At 37.6% G+C, this 18,459-nt stretch overlaps 1 protein-coding gene across 1 annotated transcript in view; it reads right to left on the reverse strand.

Moving 5' to 3' along the window:
• LOC123566684 (unconventional myosin-Ie-like) overlaps positions 1-14,649 on the reverse strand; it is a 102,238-nt gene extending 87,589 nt beyond the window's left edge. Inside the window, exons 1-2 of the mRNA XM_053549097.1 lie at positions 14,484-14,649; positions 9,998-10,123 (exon numbers count right to left, since the gene is read on the reverse strand). Of these exons, the coding sequence (XP_053405072.1) occupies positions 9,998-10,123; positions 14,484-14,495 (138 nt within the window). The 5' untranslated portion in view covers positions 14,496-14,649. The remainder of the gene's footprint in view (positions 1-9,997; positions 10,124-14,483) is intronic.
• Between the last annotated feature and the right edge of the window lie 3,810 nt (positions 14,650-18,459).

The following is an 18,459-nucleotide window of genomic DNA, read 5'->3' on the forward strand; positions in this document are numbered from 1 at the left end:
ATTTTCTTTTTTATTTGTTAAACGAAATACGAACAAGAGCTGTCGGAGGACAGCAACGCTCGACTATTTAACAGCCTTGTCGCTTGAATGAATAAGAAAGTCGAAAAAGGGGCATAATTTAGTAAAAAAGTAAAATAGGGTTATGGAACCTGCATAGTGCTTATCAGCTCATGACAGTGGACAAGTGTATGAAGTTTCAATCCATTCCCATTAGTGGGTACTGAGATACCAGCTTACATATAAGAATTTAACCCAAAAACTCCTAAGTTGAAAAAGGGGCATAATTTTGTAAAATGCAAAGTTGAGTTATTGACCCTTTGCACTGCACGTCAGATCATGAAAGTGAACTAGTGTGTGAAGTTTCAATCCTTTCCCATTAGTGGATACTGAGATACCAGCTTACATACAAAAACTTAACCAAAAATTTCTATGTTGAAAAAGGGCATAATTTTGTAAAAAATCAAAATAAAGTTATGGGACCTGCTTTGTGCATGTCAGATCATGACAGTGAACAAGTGTGTGAAGTTTCAATCCATTCCCATTAGTGAGTACTGAGATACCAGCTTACATACAAAACCTTAACCAAAAAATTCTAAGTCGAAAAAGGGGCATAATTTTGTAAAAAAGCAAAATAGAGTTATGGAACCTGTGCAATGTAAGTCAGTTTATCACAGTAAATAAGTGTGTGAAGTTTCAATCCATTCCCACAAGTGGTTACTGAGATACAAGCTTACATACAAAACCTTAACCAAAAATTTCTAAGTCAAAAAAGGGGCATAATTTTGTAAAAAAGCAAAACAGAGTTATGGAACCTGTGCAATGTAAGTCAGTTTATCACAGTGAATAAGTGTGTGAAGTTTCAATCCATTCCCACAAGTGGTTGCTGAGATACCAGCTTACATACAAAAACTTAACCAAATCGGGACGCGGACGCGGACGCCGACGCCGACGCGGACGCCGACGCATGGACGAGTCCAATAGCTCTACTATTCTATTGTAGTGGGAACGTAGTTAGGGTTAGTTAGGTCACTGTAAGAGGTCACAGGAGAACCAGCCAATCAGAGAGGAGGATTCCTATCACATGGCCAGGAGGACCAATCACCGACGAGCAGCATCGCTTCACGACCAGACTCCACTGATTGTACATGTACTTTTGTATCATCCACCGAAATCCAGGGCCATCTGGGTAGTAAGTGACCTGTATTGTAGTTATTTCTGCCTGTTAGGGTTAGGAACCTTTTCTGTCTCTAATAGGAGTGTCAACTCCTGTATAGCGAAGGCCATTTTCGCTATATTGGTGTCAGAAGTAATCGCGAACATCTCGCCTGGAAATTCCCTAGTAGGTCCCTGTCCGTTACGTAGTAGAAGGCGAAAGTCTTTGAACTGTCCCTTCGGCCAGGTTTTTTCTGAACAGGATTCCTGTGTAAGATTAGTAAGGGTTATTTCTATAATTTCTAGCCCGGTTTATACAGCCTGCGGACTGTCAAAAAACTGGGAAAATCGCCGTAAGGCTCAAACGACTATTCTTTTGGGGTTATATCGATTTATTTCGAACATTCTTTTAGTGGATTAAATTTCTTCGACAAAAGAAATTGTTTTGTCATATTTTTCAGAAGTTTAAGCCTCGCGCACGGAAAACGTGCCAAACCGAAAGTACTTTCATTTTACGCGGAAGTTCCGGTAACAACAACAACCGGTGACTTGGAATTTTTCAAAATTATTCAAAAAGTTATTTCATTCCATTCTATTCAATTCAAGGATAGAAAGATAGTAAGTGTTACTGTGTACTGTTTCTTTTGGTTCATTTGTGGAAGGTATCCTTCCCTGTACATATCTTATTGTACCAAAGGTCAAAAAGAATAAAAATTAGAGAGGGTGTAGGGATATTGTCTGTTATTGAGGTTTTCAGAATTCAAGAAAACAAATAGCAAAACGTTAGAGTATTTTAATTTACAACAAATATATCAGCTTTATACTTTATATCTAAGGTTATGGCTGAGAAAGTAAGTACTCCTTGCAGCAATACAAAATCCCCAGGTAACTCGGGTGGGACTGGGCTCATTTGGGATGTTACCCGCCTATGTGGGGATATGGGTGGCCTTCACCGGGAGGGGTAGCCCCTCACACACCGGACATGAGGGCAAATTGGGGGTTTGGATATTGGTCCCCAGGGCGTTATCCCAGTTCACACCAGGCATTACAGCCAATAGACAATTAGAATATTTTCCCCCTGAGGTGGTATCCCTCACACACTAGGCGTGACGGCAGAAGATGGGCATGGGTGGTCTTCACCAAAAACATTAGTCCCCCACACACCATGTAAGACGACCTATGATACGCCACCTGTGACACCAGTGCGGGCTGCATCTCCGGTAAAGGTCTTGAGCCAAGGTCATGCTAATAACCTCCAGTATCTCTCAGAAAACACATGTCGGGTATCCCGTGACTTTTCCTGTAACTCCCATGGGGCTAACTGTTCCTACAATTCGCCAATACGTAAAGAAAGTTTATCACAGAGAATACAAGTTCTGGAGGGTGAAAATCAAGAACTAAAATACCAGAGGGATCGCCTCCAAAAGAAAGTAGATACATTGACAGAGAAATGCGACATATATTGTGTTTGTGTGGAGTATCTGATGACTTGTACACGAATTCTAAGAAATAAAAATAAGTCCCTTAATGACAAATCATCATGGTGGAAGAACTACTCCGACGAAATTGTTGAGTCTAGTTTAAAGAAATTTAAGGAAGATGATGAAGTCATAGGAGCCCTTAAGTCAGAAATTAAACTCCTGAATGAGAGTGTGCTAAGGGAGGAAGCCTCCTCACACTTCTCCAAATCCGAGATTTCCCCTGAAATGTGTGAGGTAAGTACCTCAACGGAATTGGGGGATTTGTTCTGTGATACTCTAGTTAAGGATCAGGGTAGTGTGCCTTGTGTCCCCCGGGTTCCAATAAAATCAGATGAAGACCTTGAACAGTTCTTTAACTTTCTGGACTTTGCAGAGCAGGATTTGTCCCAAGTTACTGAATGCAAATCATCAAGCTCTCTTAGAAGTGGGGAGAGTGGGGGGGAAAATGATAGTAGTGCTCTCATGTGGGGAGCATGTCTGAAACCTTGGGGAGAGCAGGCAAATAGCTCTGGGGTTGTTAGTTCTTTATTGAGTCCAGATTCCAGTCTTGAGGGAGTCAGTGATGAGTCTCTGCAGAGGAGCAGTAGACTGACCAGTAGCCAGTTTGATAACTCTGCATCAGATAATGGTGGGAGTAATTTTGCTGACACCACTAAATTACTGATTCCCAACAAGTTAATTAGTGAAGGAGACCATTCACAATCAGAGACTGTACCCACTCATGATCTTTGCACTATGTGTGTTGGTTCAGATACCGTACTTAACCTTTCTCTGAGCGCCCCCAGTAATTTAGAAAATACGGCTACCGTATTAACCCTTAATGCCAGCACCCAATGCAATATGGACAGTAATACAAATACTGTAACTACCATTCTGTCCAATGCCACATGCAATATAGACAATGCGGATACCGTAGTAGACCAACAGTCTAGCACCCCATATGAATTGGATGGTGTTACGGATACAGTACTTACCTTTCCTTCCAACGCCATGTGCACTATTAATAACACCGGTACCGTATCAGCCACAAACGCTAGCGCCCTATACCATAAAGCAGATACCATACTTACCATATCTTTGGATGCCCCAGAAAGTATGGTTACCCTGTCACTCCTGTCTCTAGCGCTCCACGTGCTCTGTACAATAAGGCAGATAATGTATGTAACACTTCTTTTAGTTCCATGTGTGCTATAGACAACATGGATGCTACAGTCATCCCCAGCTCTAGCACCCCATGTGATTTACACATTAATATGATACAGTATCTTCTTATCCCCCAAGGGCCTTGTTCAATTTAAACAATACGGAAACCGATTCTCTCCTGATCCTAATGTCCAGTTAGCTTTGCACCAAAGCATGAACATTGCAAATACCCTGGTTGCAACAACCCTGTGCAAATTAAACACTATGGGTACTCAATTAGCTCCAGTGTCCGAGTGCCCTGCAGACTGTGACAATAACAAAGATACGGTTTTTAGGGAGCAGTTATCCAATAATGTTCTTGAGCACAACACTGTGACTCTTTTTAATACTGGCCTGTATTTTTAATGGTAATTCAAGAAGATAATTATAGGAACTGCCTTACAATAAGATATCCTATAAGTGAAATTGATGTATCTCTGGTGGCTAAAGGAAATAGGCAAAATGATACGTCAGATTTGCCCAACTCGGAGACTGGTTTTTACAAGAGTAACTCTTTTGACAGCAAAGCTGGGACTTCAGACTCTAGGGGTGAAGGCCATGACCAATGTCTTCCACTAAACTTCTCGCCAAGTTTATGCCAAACTAAAGCCCAGTTCAATACAAAGTCATCTGGACCTCAAGTGGCATCTGGGGAACGTAAGGTCATAGATGAATCGGAAATAGTAGGGAATCTTGTTACTAAAGGTCAAGGCCCGGTGGAAAGCTCAGAGGCCATTGTATTCCAAAGGTTTGCGGACCTGATACTAGCAGCTATGTTCAATATCAAGAGCATGGTAGGGTATTGCCCTTCAATCATTCTGGGAAATTGCCACCTTATCACGTTGGAGAACCAACAGTTAGTTTATTCCTACCTGGCTTTGCCCATGAAGGTTCACTTGCTTGGGGGTTGCCGCCACCAGCAACCTTGTCATTGTACTCTGTACCACTCCCTCCCTCAGGGTTTTACTCGCCCCTTCGTTCAGAGATAGAAAGTTTGTACTACACTTTCCATTCACAGTCCAGGGTAATAATGTTGAATTCTGACAGGTTTAGTCAGGGCCTCATTGCCTCTGCGGCAACAGTTTCACATCATTGTGGAAATACTGAAAGAGAGGTTGTTGGTGTAGGGTCTCTGGGATGTGTTCAGGTCTCCTGTTCAGATGGACAGAACAGTAGGGGCATGGTGTGCCAGAGTCTCACTTGTGGGTCTGATTGTATTTTGGTATCACCTGCTAACATTCCTAGTGTGAGACCAAAGTCTGTGCAGCCTTTATTTAACCACAGCATCCTTTGGGCTGTAGAAAAAACCTCTTCCAGATGGGGATGGGGATTCCGGGATCTGTCACAGGACCGGTCTGGTCTTAGCAATAGAGATCCTTGGGCTAAGGGCCTGGGGAAAGGGACTCCGGGTCACGGATCACCTACTTCAGATCCTTTTTCCTATACGGATCAGTAGAGGCAATGCCTCGTCCTTCAATAGACGCAGAAACTGTGTCCATCTTCTTGGGGTCTCCCCAGCCTCCTGGTATCCGGGTTTATCCTTGTTCTAGATGTAGAAATTGTCCATCTGCTCAGTGCACCCCAAGCCTCGTGGGCATCCCAGGTTTATCATTGGGATAACTTGTCCTGATACTGTCAAGTGCTAAACTATTTCCATAGATTATAAATTCTATTGGGTCTCTTTAAACCTTAATGCAGAATGGTCCAAACTTTAGACAGCTTTGCTTCTTAAGATCAATATGGGGGTCCCATGATCTTAAATGAGGTATTTCAATGACTGGGGAGTTCTCAGTCTGAATGTTTTGCTAGGTAAATTTTGTGGTATGTCCTGGTGTACTGCAGTATGGGTATCCCATGATACACTTTGATAAGACAGTTGTTCCGCAGGGTATCCCAGCACCTTAATGATTTATTATGCCTTTCCGGGTAACCTTAAAGTTATAAACTGATGTAAGTATGTGTAGTTCCTGGTATGCATTAGTATCGGTATTAGTTCTTCCCCTGGGTATCCCAGGACCTTAATAATTTAATATGTTTATCTGGGTTACCCAGAAAATGATGAACTTAGGTCAGTATGGGGATCCCATGACCTTAATTCCAGTTATTAAAAGAGATGTTTGGAACAACCACTTCTAAATGACAATCTCCTATGGGGGAATCTCGTCCATGATTTCAGAAGTCCTTGTTGTCTGGTCTGTTTGGCACGAGATGTAAAATCGTTATTGGGGAAACCTCCATGATTATTATTAAGCAGGGTATCCCTGTTATGCCTGTCTCTGTGACGAACCCATCTATAGCCTCCCAGGCCATCTCTTTTCTGTGTGACTCACACGGATCCTGGTGACTAACTTTATAGAATGGGGGGGAGTGTAGTGGGAACGTAGTTAGGGTTAGTTAGGTCACTGTAAGAGGTCACAGGAGAACCAGCCAATCAGAGAGGAGGATTCCTATCACATGGCCAGGAGGACCAATCACCGACGAGCAGCATCGCTTCACGACCAGACTCCACTGATTGTACATGTACTTTTGTATCATCCACCGAAATCCAGGGCCATCTGGGTAGTAAGTGACCTGTATTGTAGTTATTTCTGCCTGTTAGGGTTAGGAACCTTTTCTGTCTCTAATAGGAGTGTCAACTCCTGTATAGCGAAGGCCATTTTCGCTATACTATGAATAGTCGAGCTAAAAATGAGGAAATAATTAAGTAATTTCCAATAATAAACATGTGACATGCCCCTTCCGATCATGTTATGTCCTTTCCGATCAGCGCGGTTTATGCCACTCGTATTTTGTCTGTGATTCATTTAAAAATCAAAAATTGCTATTTTATAATTCATAATTTACTTTCTTTTTTATTTGTTAAATGAAATATGAAGAAACAATTAAATGATTTTCAATAATAAACATGTGGCATGCCCTTTCTGATCATGTTAAGCCCTTTCCGATCAGCGCGGTTTATGTCATGACCCAAATTTTGTCTGTAATTCATTTATATATCGAATATTGAGAATTTTTTATCTTAAATTATTTTCTTTTTCATTTGTTAAATGAAATGCGAAGAAATAATTAAATAATTTCCAATAATCAACATTAAGGTATCTAGTCATAGCGACGCAAGCGTACAACATTTCCGTAAGATCGTAAAGTTATAACCTCGTATACAGAATTACCTTTTAACAAAATTCTCCAATTATTCATTCATGTTTAATCTGATTGAACATGGTTCTACATCTTACAAAAAATGATAAAAAGTGTTTATATAAGAGAATACTATTTATTTTTTTAAGAAAAGGACGAGTGCATTTATGTTATGGAAATTTCCCATGCGGCCCAGGGCTTGAGCTAGGGAGCGACTTGAGCGAAATAGTCGCTTTGTAGCTCCCCACCTCGCTCTAATCTAACATCAAAGCGAAATTCAAGTCGCCCGATTTTTGTATCCACACTCCTCCAGTTATCCGCTATCGGCCTGTTGACACTTGACTGTAATACATGATGGCATAATTTAAGCTCCGCCTACTTCAGATTACGGAGAAGTGCGAAGGTGACACTTGTTTTGTAAACTGACTGTTGATAAACAAAGCAGTAGGGATTTATATTACATAAGCTTCCACATTATTTTTTGACCATTAGAAAGTTTCTTACCGTGTTTAGCTCGAGTAATTTCCTTAAATCCACGTAATTTTACTCGTATTTTTCAAAACCCAAACTTTAGAAACATAATATTATCACTGACACTTTCTGTGACTAAAATAACGTAACTGAAGTTTACGCAGATTTTTGGCACCTGTCATCAGAAACTGGGTAAAACCTGTTTGACAACTGTTTCTTTTAATGTGTGCCGACACCAGCGTATCATAGAGACACCAGAAGATCAAAGAAGATGTGTATTCCGTGTGATGTCATAGTGATGTCACTGCTATTGACATGTATTTAATTCACATACTTGTTATTTAAAGTGACTGACTTTGAGTGCAATAGCACTGGGAGCTTGATTTTTTTTGCAGATATGGAATTAACTTTTTTTAATCATGTTAATTGTATTCATATTTAAAGGGTTTTCTTGGTTTGGACAATCATTGCAAGAGTGAAAAAAACTTGAATTTGCAGTTTAATCACATTAGATTCACAAGGTTAAGAAAACAGAATCACTGACATTTTCAGTGAATTTGTTATTTAATTACTTTAAATTAATAGACTTTGTAAACAAAGACAGGGAATAATAAAAAAGTAATGTTATATTAAGCATATTTAGTTCCTTTTTCAGCTTGCATGTCATGGTGCTAAAATCTTTCAACGTTTTCCCTAAAATCTCGCCACTTCTCCCTAAAATCTCTCCACTTCTCCCTAATCTTACCTGAGGGAGAAGTGACTTCTCCCTAAAATCTTAGCATAGCTTAAGCCCTGTGCGCTCACCGAATTCAAATCTTGTATAAAATTGTTTTGCGTTAAAGTATTTTATTTTCCTTTTGTAAACTAATTATTTATATCAAACGAATAATTTCTGCAATAAACCCTACAAAAATACCATTTATTAATAAAATACAGGTGTATTTCGGTTATGGAAATTTCCCGCGTGGTCGCCAAACTTCAATCTCGTATAAAGTCATTTTGCGTGAACGTATTTTATTTTCCTTTCGTATGTTATTTATTTATGATATATATGATTGAATTATATCAAAAACCTTCAAAAATACCTTTCACTTAAAAAATACAGGTGTATTCCGGTTATGGAGTGTATTCCGGTGTATTCCGGTTTAATGTGTGACCGCCGCAATCCAAACCACAAAATTTTATGCCCACAAAATCAAATGGTTTTACAGTATGGCAATGATTGGAAGCATTCAGGTAAGTATGAAAAATACTTATGCTAAACAACATATATGAATACAAATGTATTCATTACCATTTTTATTATTTACAGTCTGGTCCCGAACTCTTAAGTCTGAATTTTTTAAGACTGATAAAAACAAGAGCACCGCCTTGCGGGTGCTGACGCTCATCTGATTTTTTTTGTGTAATAGAAATATTGTCCTACCCATGATTTCTAAGTCTAAAAAGGGCCATCATTCTTGCAAAAAGCAGGTTAGAGTTATGTTTCTTGATGTTCAGTGTCCACTTATGATGGTGAAAAACTGTTGCAAGTTTTAAAGCAATAGCTTTGATAGTTTATGAGAAAAGTTGACTTAAACATAATACTCAACCAAGAAAATTATTTTCTAAGTCCAAAAAGGGCAATAATTATTGCAAAAAGCAGGATGGAGTTATGTTGCTTGCTGTACAGGGTCAGCTTATGATGGTCAACAAGTGTTGCAAGTTTCAAAGCAATAGCTTTGTAGTCTAAGAGAAAAAGTTGACCTAAACATAAAACTTAACCAAGAAATCTGATATTTTCTTAGTCCAAAAGGGGCCATAAATCTTGCAAAAAGCAGGATGGAGTTATGTTTCTTGCTGTACAGGGTCAACTTATGATGGTGAACAAGTGTTGCAAGTTTTAAAGCAATAGCTTTGATAGTTTAGGATAAAAGCTGACCTAAACATAAAACTTAACCAAGAAAACTGATTTTCTAAGTCCAAAAGGGGCAATAAATCTTGCAAAAAAGCAAGATGGAGTTATGTTTCTTGATGTACAGGGTCTGCTTATGATGGTGAACAAGTATTCCAAGTTTCAAAGCAATAGCTTTGATAGTTTAGGAGAAAAGTTGACCTAAACATAAAACTTAACCAAGAAATCTGATATTTTCTAAGTACAAAAGGGGCAATAAATCTTGCAAAAAGCAAGATGGAGTTATGTTTCTTGCTATACAGGGTCAGCTTATGATGGTGAAAAAGTATTCCAAGTTTCAAAGCAATAGCTTTGATAGTTTAGGAGAAAAGGTGACCTAAACATAAAACTTAACCAGGCAACGCCGACGCAGACGCCGACGCCGACAACCGCTCAAGTGATGACAATAACTCATCATTTTTTTTCAAAAAATCAGATGAGCTAAAAAAACAATTTTGCTATAATTGTTAAACACCTGAGTCCAGCATTTTATGATAATGATTTCATATAGATTCAGTCACAGTGACTTAAATGTCTCTCTCTAAAACTTGCGCCCGTTCTCTCTAACACCTGCGACCGTTAAGTAAAAGCCTAACTTTTTATAAATCTAATTATACCTTATTACTTGAAAAAAGGATACATATATAGTATCATCCATGAATCGTTTCTTCAGGTTATCAACAATGCCGGCCTCAGAGATCTTCTGGAGGAGGACCATATCGTCCACCCCACTTGTCTTGACATTGTGACTCTGCCAGTGGTATGGCTAAAATAACAAAAAGTGCAAGTTGCAGAATGTTCATTTATTAAAGTGACTGTTCATAGTTTGATTCCTTGTTACAAAGTGTTGTCAGAATTTGAAGGCTTCGCATCATGTACTGTACGATATGATATCAGATTTTCGAAAATCAGAACATGTTGATGCAGTCCTTAAGTTGACGGACTATGTTATAGACCAGATATAGACACTTCCTAAAAAATTTGTTAATCTTAAAAAAGATATTATGTGGTACTAACTTCATGTTACGACATCAGTTTCTAATTAGAGCACTGGCACTAGAACTGCAGATTTAGCTTTGAGTGGCCTATTTTCATAAATATGTGCATTATTTTTCAATTTATAAAGAAATGGTGCCTTATTATATATTACGTCCCACCCTCTGTTCTTATCTCTGTTCTTACAATAAGAACAGAGGCTCAGGGTGGGACGTAATATATAGTAAGGCACCATTTCTTTTATATTTCTTTATAAATTGAAAAATAATGCACATATTTATGAAAATAGGCCACTCAAAGCTAAATTTGCGGTTCTAGTGCCAGTGAATTAGAGTATAAATGTGCAAATGTTGCAAGTTGACACTGATTCGGAATTTTTTTCTGTTAAGCCATAATCTAATCATTAATATTAAGTTAATGAATAGGCCTATTAGATAATAAAATTGTGGTGTCTGGTAAGTTATTGTAGACAGAACTACAAAAGCTGATAAGCCTCAGGTAAGTATTATCTCCAATTTCCTTGATATAAACACAACTGTAAAAAACTGTACACATGCAACAATTAGAAAATGCACCCATTCTTTTTAAAGGAGAATACTTTGCAACATATTCTATTCTACAAAAAAAGGGCATATACATGTGCCCGGAAAGTGCAGGGCCTCATTTGCGGAAGTGTTTTACACAAAACCAAAATCTTACCATTTTAATCGATCGGTTGGTGTTTTTTCTGCTTTACAATATTTCGAAAGTTATTGTATTGTACATTCTTTCGTGAAAAAGCAATTATTAAGAATTATTATACGAACAAAATTGAGAAATTCCAGTATAATCAACAGGTAGTCTCTGACTGACAGAAACAGGAAGTTGATATACATTGACGCATGCGCAGATTGTGCGCGACAGGTAAAAATAGGTTGAATGCCACAGTTCTTCTGCGGTTGAACACCACTAAAATATTGGACTTGATAATTACAAAAAAACGCATTTGGACATTTTCTAATTCGAAAAGATTGAAAATAACTACCAAATATTGCTACAGTTTTATCTATCAGTTCCGACACAGGTGTTTTCATGAATATCTTGAAATAAACTTTAATTATATCTCTCTAAAGGTTAGCATTCAACCACAGGGGTCTGAAATTCTATCAATAAGACCATAGAAGTCCATCTTAAAAAAAAATACGCCCTATATATATGAAATAAACACGTGTTTATTTCATATATATAGGGGGTATTTTTTGTAAAGATAGACTTCTATGGTGTTATTGATAAAATTTCAGACTCCTGTGATTCAACATATTAAATCTTTAATCATTTAAAATAGTTTAGTTTTTCTACTGTAAATGCATTTTTCAAAAAAAATGTCCCACTGTAAAATTCAGGCAGATCAAAATTTTGAAACCCATTATCAATATAGAATTGTTGTCGTTGAGCTGACAAATATGTATAAAAAATTTTCATAGTGAGTACTCTGAAAATGAGTAGAACTAGTGGTACAAACTTATTGACATAAGATTTTTGCAAGATATTCTTACTAAACAACATCTACATCTACATCTAAGGAATATTGCATAACTAATGAAAAGAGAGAGCCTGCTGTTAATTTTACTTTTTTCGTCATTTTCTACGTTTAACGCTGCCAGAGGGATGTTAAGTGTTGCAATTTTGCATTGTCTCTCATGAACATACTCAATCAGCAGCATGGAATAATATCCAAGAACGCAGCCCCGACCCTCCCCTAAAGGCATCTGACAGTAGTACACGCATAAATGTACACATGCACACACGCCCACACACAGGAACACATAGACAAATAAATAAAAAAAACTTACATACAACGAGACCAAAACGAACAAATAAAGAAACAGTAGGTCAAACCGAGTCTGCTATATCAATTGTACTTGGCTGTGTCCTATGCTTTCAAAGAATCTTGTTATAGATTTTATTGTCCCCTTTTCAGACCTTTATTTGTACTAAATAATGGAGGTTTCAACCAGACGGACAAATAGATATACAACTCTGCAAACGGCGTTCTCTAAACAAAATCTATCAGAAGATCCTTTGGTAGTACACAACGCTGCCAAGCAGACTTTGTTTGAATGAGATGTACACCATATCTATAGGCCCATAACACAAGATGAAAGTTAATAAAATGTATGTGAATATTTTTTTGGAAATATAGAAAAACAGCAAACTCGGTTTGAAAACTCATTATCAGGTTATTTAAATGAGGCCATCGTCGTTTTCTACCAACTGTATGGAAGCCCTGAAGGGACAATTGATTTCCGCACTTCCCACTTCTCACTTCTAACTTTTGCACTTCTCACTTCCAACTTCTTGACTTCCTACTTCTTACTTCTAACTTCCACACTTCTGACTTCTAACTTCCACACTTCTGACTTCTAACTTCCACACTTCTGACTTCCAAGTTCCTGACTTTCGACTTTTGATTTCCAACTTCCACACTTCTTACTTCCGACTTCTTGACTTCTTACTTCCTTCTTCTAAGTTCCTGACTTCCGACTTCCAACTTCCGCACTTCTGACTTCCAACTTCCTGACTTCTTACTTCCGACTTCTAACTTCCGCACTTCTGACTTCTGACTTCTTACTTCCGACTTCCAACTTCCACACTTCTAACTTCCGACTTCCAAAGAGGGAAAGTTGGTAGTCAGAAGTGCGGAAGTTGGAAGTCGGAAGTCAGGAAGTTAGAAGTCAGAAGTGTGGAAGTTAGAAGTCAGAAGTGCGGAAGTTAGAAGAGGGAAGTAAGAAGTCGGAAGTAAGAAGTGTGGAAGCTGGAAATCAGAAGTCGAAAGTCAGGAAGTTAGAAGTCAGAAGTGCGGAAGATAGAAGTAAGAAGTGTGGAAGTTGGAAGTCGGAAGTAAGAAGTCAGGAAGTTGGAAGTCGGAAGTGAGGAAGTTGGAAGTCGGAAGTAAGAAGTCAGGAAGTTGGAAGTCAGAAATGCGGAAGTTAGAAGTCGGAAGTCAGGAAGTTAGAAGAAGGAAGTAAGAAGTCAAGAAGTCGGAAGTAAGAAGTGTGGAAGTTGGAAATAAGAAGTCGAAAGTCAGGAAGTTGGAAGTCAGAAGTGCGGAAGTTAGAAGTCAGAAGTGTGGAAGTTAGAAGTAGGAAGTAGGAAGTCAAGAAGTAGGAAGTGAGAAGTGCAAAAGTTAGAAGTGAGAAGTGGGAAGTACGGAAATCAATTGTCCCTCCAGGGCTTCCATACAACTGTTATTTCATGTACCAGGGTAAGTAAAGACTTAAATTTCTAGTTCCCAGAACCATATCAAACACAAATACATATACGAAATTAACTAGGTACGAAGTATTATATTATACATATTAGATATTTGCGTCACTCTCTCGTCTTAAAAGTGAGCATTTTATTACACCTTATAAATGATATAATGAAAGCTACCGCAATCACAGGTGTAGTTTATCACCTACAATGCAGATATGACCTTATTAGTATAAATTAGCTAATCATTAATTGCACTGACACACATATCTTACGTTTTAATGCAATTGGTATATTTCCGGGTTAATTGGAGATAAATCTAGGTACCTTTATCTCGCATTAAACGGAAAAGGAACCAGTGTAAAAAAAACGCATCAGTAGGAAGTAGGTTAATAACACGCTATGAATTCAAAGCTTATAATTCTTCTTTGACGAAGAAAAACGACTGAATTTTATCACTGGTATCCCTAAAACAGAAACTGTCGACATGAAGGAAAGCGATAATGCTTGATCTTAATTCTTTTAAACAATAAGAAAACACTTCTTGTTAGGCATGCCCGGAAGAAATACACAACTTATGTAAATTAGGAAAACAAAGCCATTGAGGTCATACAGGTTATAACTATGATAGGCGCCATATTTATAACAAAAACAAGCAATTTTTCTCTTCACTGACATGTTCATATTCATTCGCCAGTGTAATATTGAAAAGGATCAACCAAAAATGTAGTACACTCGTGGCTTAAAGCAATATGTTGCACGGACCATCCGCTTCGGTAATAGTTACACCGATGTAATCATACGTCTCGCCAGACAGTCAATATATCTATTACATGCGTTTGCGGATACAGTTTGAAAATCTTACAATCAAATTAAATTTTCTGTAAATTACTTACTTTTCCAGCCATTTTCTATGTTTACAGTTTGGTTCCGTTTCTAAGGGCAAATAAAAGATTCCATATTTAAACAATAATCAATAAAAAGAAAACACAAAAGCTGGTTACAAAATTTATAATGAGGAAATAAATTGTGAGTAACTGGACTGTGAGCGTGTTCCTGTATATACGGAAGATGACACTTCAGCCTAAACACGCATACACTTATCCGTGTTTTTCCCCGGACCTATGGTAACTGTGTCCAATGGATAGTCCAACAACATCAGCGTATAAGTACTTAATCTTTATAGCGCAACGAATAGAAGTACCCATTCAAATTAATTCAAGATGGAGTATCTAACCTTGGCGTTACAATCGACCTTAGAGGTCTCATAAAGCTTTTTTAAATTTATGTTAAAGGGACTAACCAACACATTTTAGGCGAAAAATAAATTGTATCAAAAATCCATAAAAAGTGAGTACTCTGAAAGTGGTAAGTGGTACAAACTTATTGACACAAGATTTTTTTGCAAGATATTCTTATAAATAACCAAACAGTAAATTGTTGTAACGCTTTTAAATTAATGCAGAAAATTTTTATTCTTACATTTTTACCAATATCTAACTTTTATTTTCACCCACTTTATCGTTTTTCAGTGTCATATATACATTCTTTGTTAAACTTGGTGGAAATGAACGTGCTGAAAATTTTCACCAAAACAGTGGATGAGTAGCCTTTAAACAAAGGAAGCAGTTGTCCAGAAAGTATTTTTTATTAAATGGTTAGTTAATATAGCACATGAACTAATACGGTCGGAGCCATAAAGGGAAGTAATCAATAACAATAGATTCAACAATACCTTCTACTATGTGGAGCAAATATTAGAATATTTGACATACAAATGAGAAAACCAAAACTGAGACAGTCACATTGTGAACAAGGTCATAATGTCAAAATGTTCCTTTAAATTCGATAAAAAATCACAGCGATAATTCTGTAAAGCTATTTCACATGCGTTTGGAGCAGGAAGTGTCACATTTAGCAGCACCGTCTCGCATTAAACATGAATTGAAAACAGAGATTCAATATGAAAATCTGTTGCATTTCCTAGGGCATCGAATGCACCCAAAGATCTTTAATTTGCAGTGACCGCTTATTATACTCATCCAAACACGTGGGGCAGTTCTGAGTTGTGCCATATCTTAGGAAGAACTTGTGGTTGCATATATTTTATGATTATGTTGTTTCACTTGTGTTGAAGGATATGTCATTTCCTGTGAGCTGGAATGCTGGTCTTTTACCAAAACACTGTTTTGATTTCTTCTCCCAACGCGCACAAAGTCTTTTTAGACGGGTAGACTTCTTCCAAATCCATGAATCGCGCTAGATATGCCTAATGTAGAGAAACTTAAACTAGCTCTCTAGGACAAGGTCATAGATGTAATTTTTACGGCTTATATATTATTTTTGTTTAGGGAAATTATTTCAGATGTTCTTTTATGTTAATGATTACAAAGCAATTTCCGCACTGGAACTTTGTCAAAAATAAAACTAGGGAGGTTACACCGCGCTGGAGTTAGATGGGTGACAAAATTATACAAAAGACAGAAGTGAACCACATAAGCCTTCTTTTAAAAAAAATGGAGCATAACTGCATCATCTATACAAAACCAATATCGTGTGTCAGATTTTGGACATAGCCCAAAGACCAGGGAACAATTGTATACGTCTGGTATGTCAGAATTCCTCATAAAAATGTTGAGCACCTTACTCTGGCAATTGAAATATTGCAACTAAATTTGCAGTTTTTATTTTAAAATTTAGGTGAATTAATAATAATAATAATAATAATAATGATAATAATAATGATCGTTGCTATGTGAAGGGCCCGCCGCTTAGCTCAGTAGGGAGAGCGTTGGTCTACGTATCGCGGGGTCGCGAATTCGATCCCCGGGCGGGGCGTATGTTCTCCGTGACGATTTAATAAAAGACATTGTGTCTGAAATCATTCGTCCTCCACCTCTGATAATTCATGTGGGGAAGTTGACAGTTACTTGCGGAGAACAAGTTTGTACTGGTACAGACTCCAGGAACACTGGTTAGGTTAACTGCCCGCCGTTGCATGACTGAAATACTGTTGAAAAACGGCGTTAAACCCAAAACAAACAAACAAAGCTATGTGAAGGATGAATTCATTTAAGAATTCATGTGTCATACTGGTTTATATGGCGTTTACCTATGTTCTTAACCCTTATCATGTTGGACACGACTGATTTAGCGTTTGCGACCAGTGTAGATGATCAGTCATGATCAGTCTGAATGTTCGCCAAGCAGTAAGCACCCCTTTTAATAGTTAATGGTACTGTTCAGTTGAAGCACAAGTTCATTACAGAATTATATCAGGGTAAGGTCTAAATTTTAGAATATACAACAGATAATGGACACAATATAGAAACCAAAATGAAACATTAGCCAGTAGCCAGTAGGGAAAATATAATGTTCACGAGTGAAAGTGATTTTGAACATGCGTGTAAAGCAATCAAGTTTTCTTTTTTTCAATAGTTTTAACCAAAGTCTGTCCACTTTGTCTGTTTTATACCATTTAAAATACTTTAGATATTTTAGCAGTGAAATTACCTTTTTGTTCTCTAATATTTCAATAATTAACTAGAAAACATGCACGCAAGCATTTTCCTCGTCCTGGATATAGTTAAATCCCAAATGTGCGAAACAAAAACATAATTTAAGCAAAATTTAACCCAAACAAACGATTCCGGAAGGTCGATTTCAGCTCACCTGAGAACAAAGTATTTAAGGTAAGCTGTTGTTACTATCCTGTGTGAGCCGGTGTAACATTAAATTTTGACCCCGTTGAAAATTGACCCCATGGGTCATTTTTCAACGGATTACTGATCAATTTTCAACGTTGAACATTGACCCTTCCCGTTATTTAATGACCCACGCGCTTAAAAATTTGACCCTCGTTGAAAAGTGATCAACTAAAGTCAGGTGATATTTCAAAGTTGAAAATTGACCCTTCCCGTTATTTAATGACTTTTTATTCTCTAATATTTCAACAATTAAGTAGAAAACATGCACGCAAGCATTTTCCTCGTCCTGGATATAGTTAAATCCCAAATGTGCGAAACAAAAACATAATTTAAGCAAAATTTAACCCAAACAAACGATTCCGGAAGGTCGATTTCAGCTCACCTGAGAACAAAGTATTTAAGGTAAGCTGTTGTTACTATCCTGTGTGAGCCGGTGTAACATTAAATTTTGACCCCGTTGAAAATTGACACCATGGGTCATTTTTCAACGGATTACTGATCAATTTTCAACGTTGAAAATTGACCCTTCCCGTTATTTAATGACCCACGCGTAAAAATTTGACCCTCGTTGAAAAGTGATCAACTATAGTCTGGTCATATTTCAACGTTGAAAATTGACCCTTCCCGTTATTTAATGACCAACCCACGCGTAAAAATTTGACCCTCGTTGAAAAGTGATCAACTATAGTCAGGTCATATTTCAACGTTGAAAACTGATCCTAATAATCTTATGCAATATGCCTATTACCATACAGATGAAAAAGTAATATGTCTGTATTTTTTTTCTCGTAATAAACGTTTAGTTATACATCCGAGCGCGCCACGAGCTATAATGATACTGTTACATAATTATTCATCGGCAATAACCCTGACTCTGCAGATACTGGTCAGAAATAGATGTTTTAACCCAGTTACACATCTTTGATTGCTTATTAATGAACTAATCATCTGCAGATTGGTCATTTTCAATGTTAAGTTCAAAAGCTCTCATCGATTTGTGGCCGTTGGTTCGAGTGACAGTACTGACCTGGTTGTTTATTGCTCGTAATTGTATGACTTGTGTGTCAGACAAAAAGAAAGTATTTGTTTTCGTATTTAACAAGAGAAATTGCCTTAGTGTAAGGTAAAACATTATATTAGTTTTTGGTGAGCAATTTGGCAAAAT

Source organism: Mercenaria mercenaria, chromosome 8 (genome assembly GCF_021730395.1).
Source record: "Mercenaria mercenaria strain notata chromosome 8, MADL_Memer_1, whole genome shotgun sequence".
Lineage (NCBI taxonomy): Eukaryota > Metazoa > Mollusca > Bivalvia > Venerida > Veneridae > Mercenaria > Mercenaria mercenaria.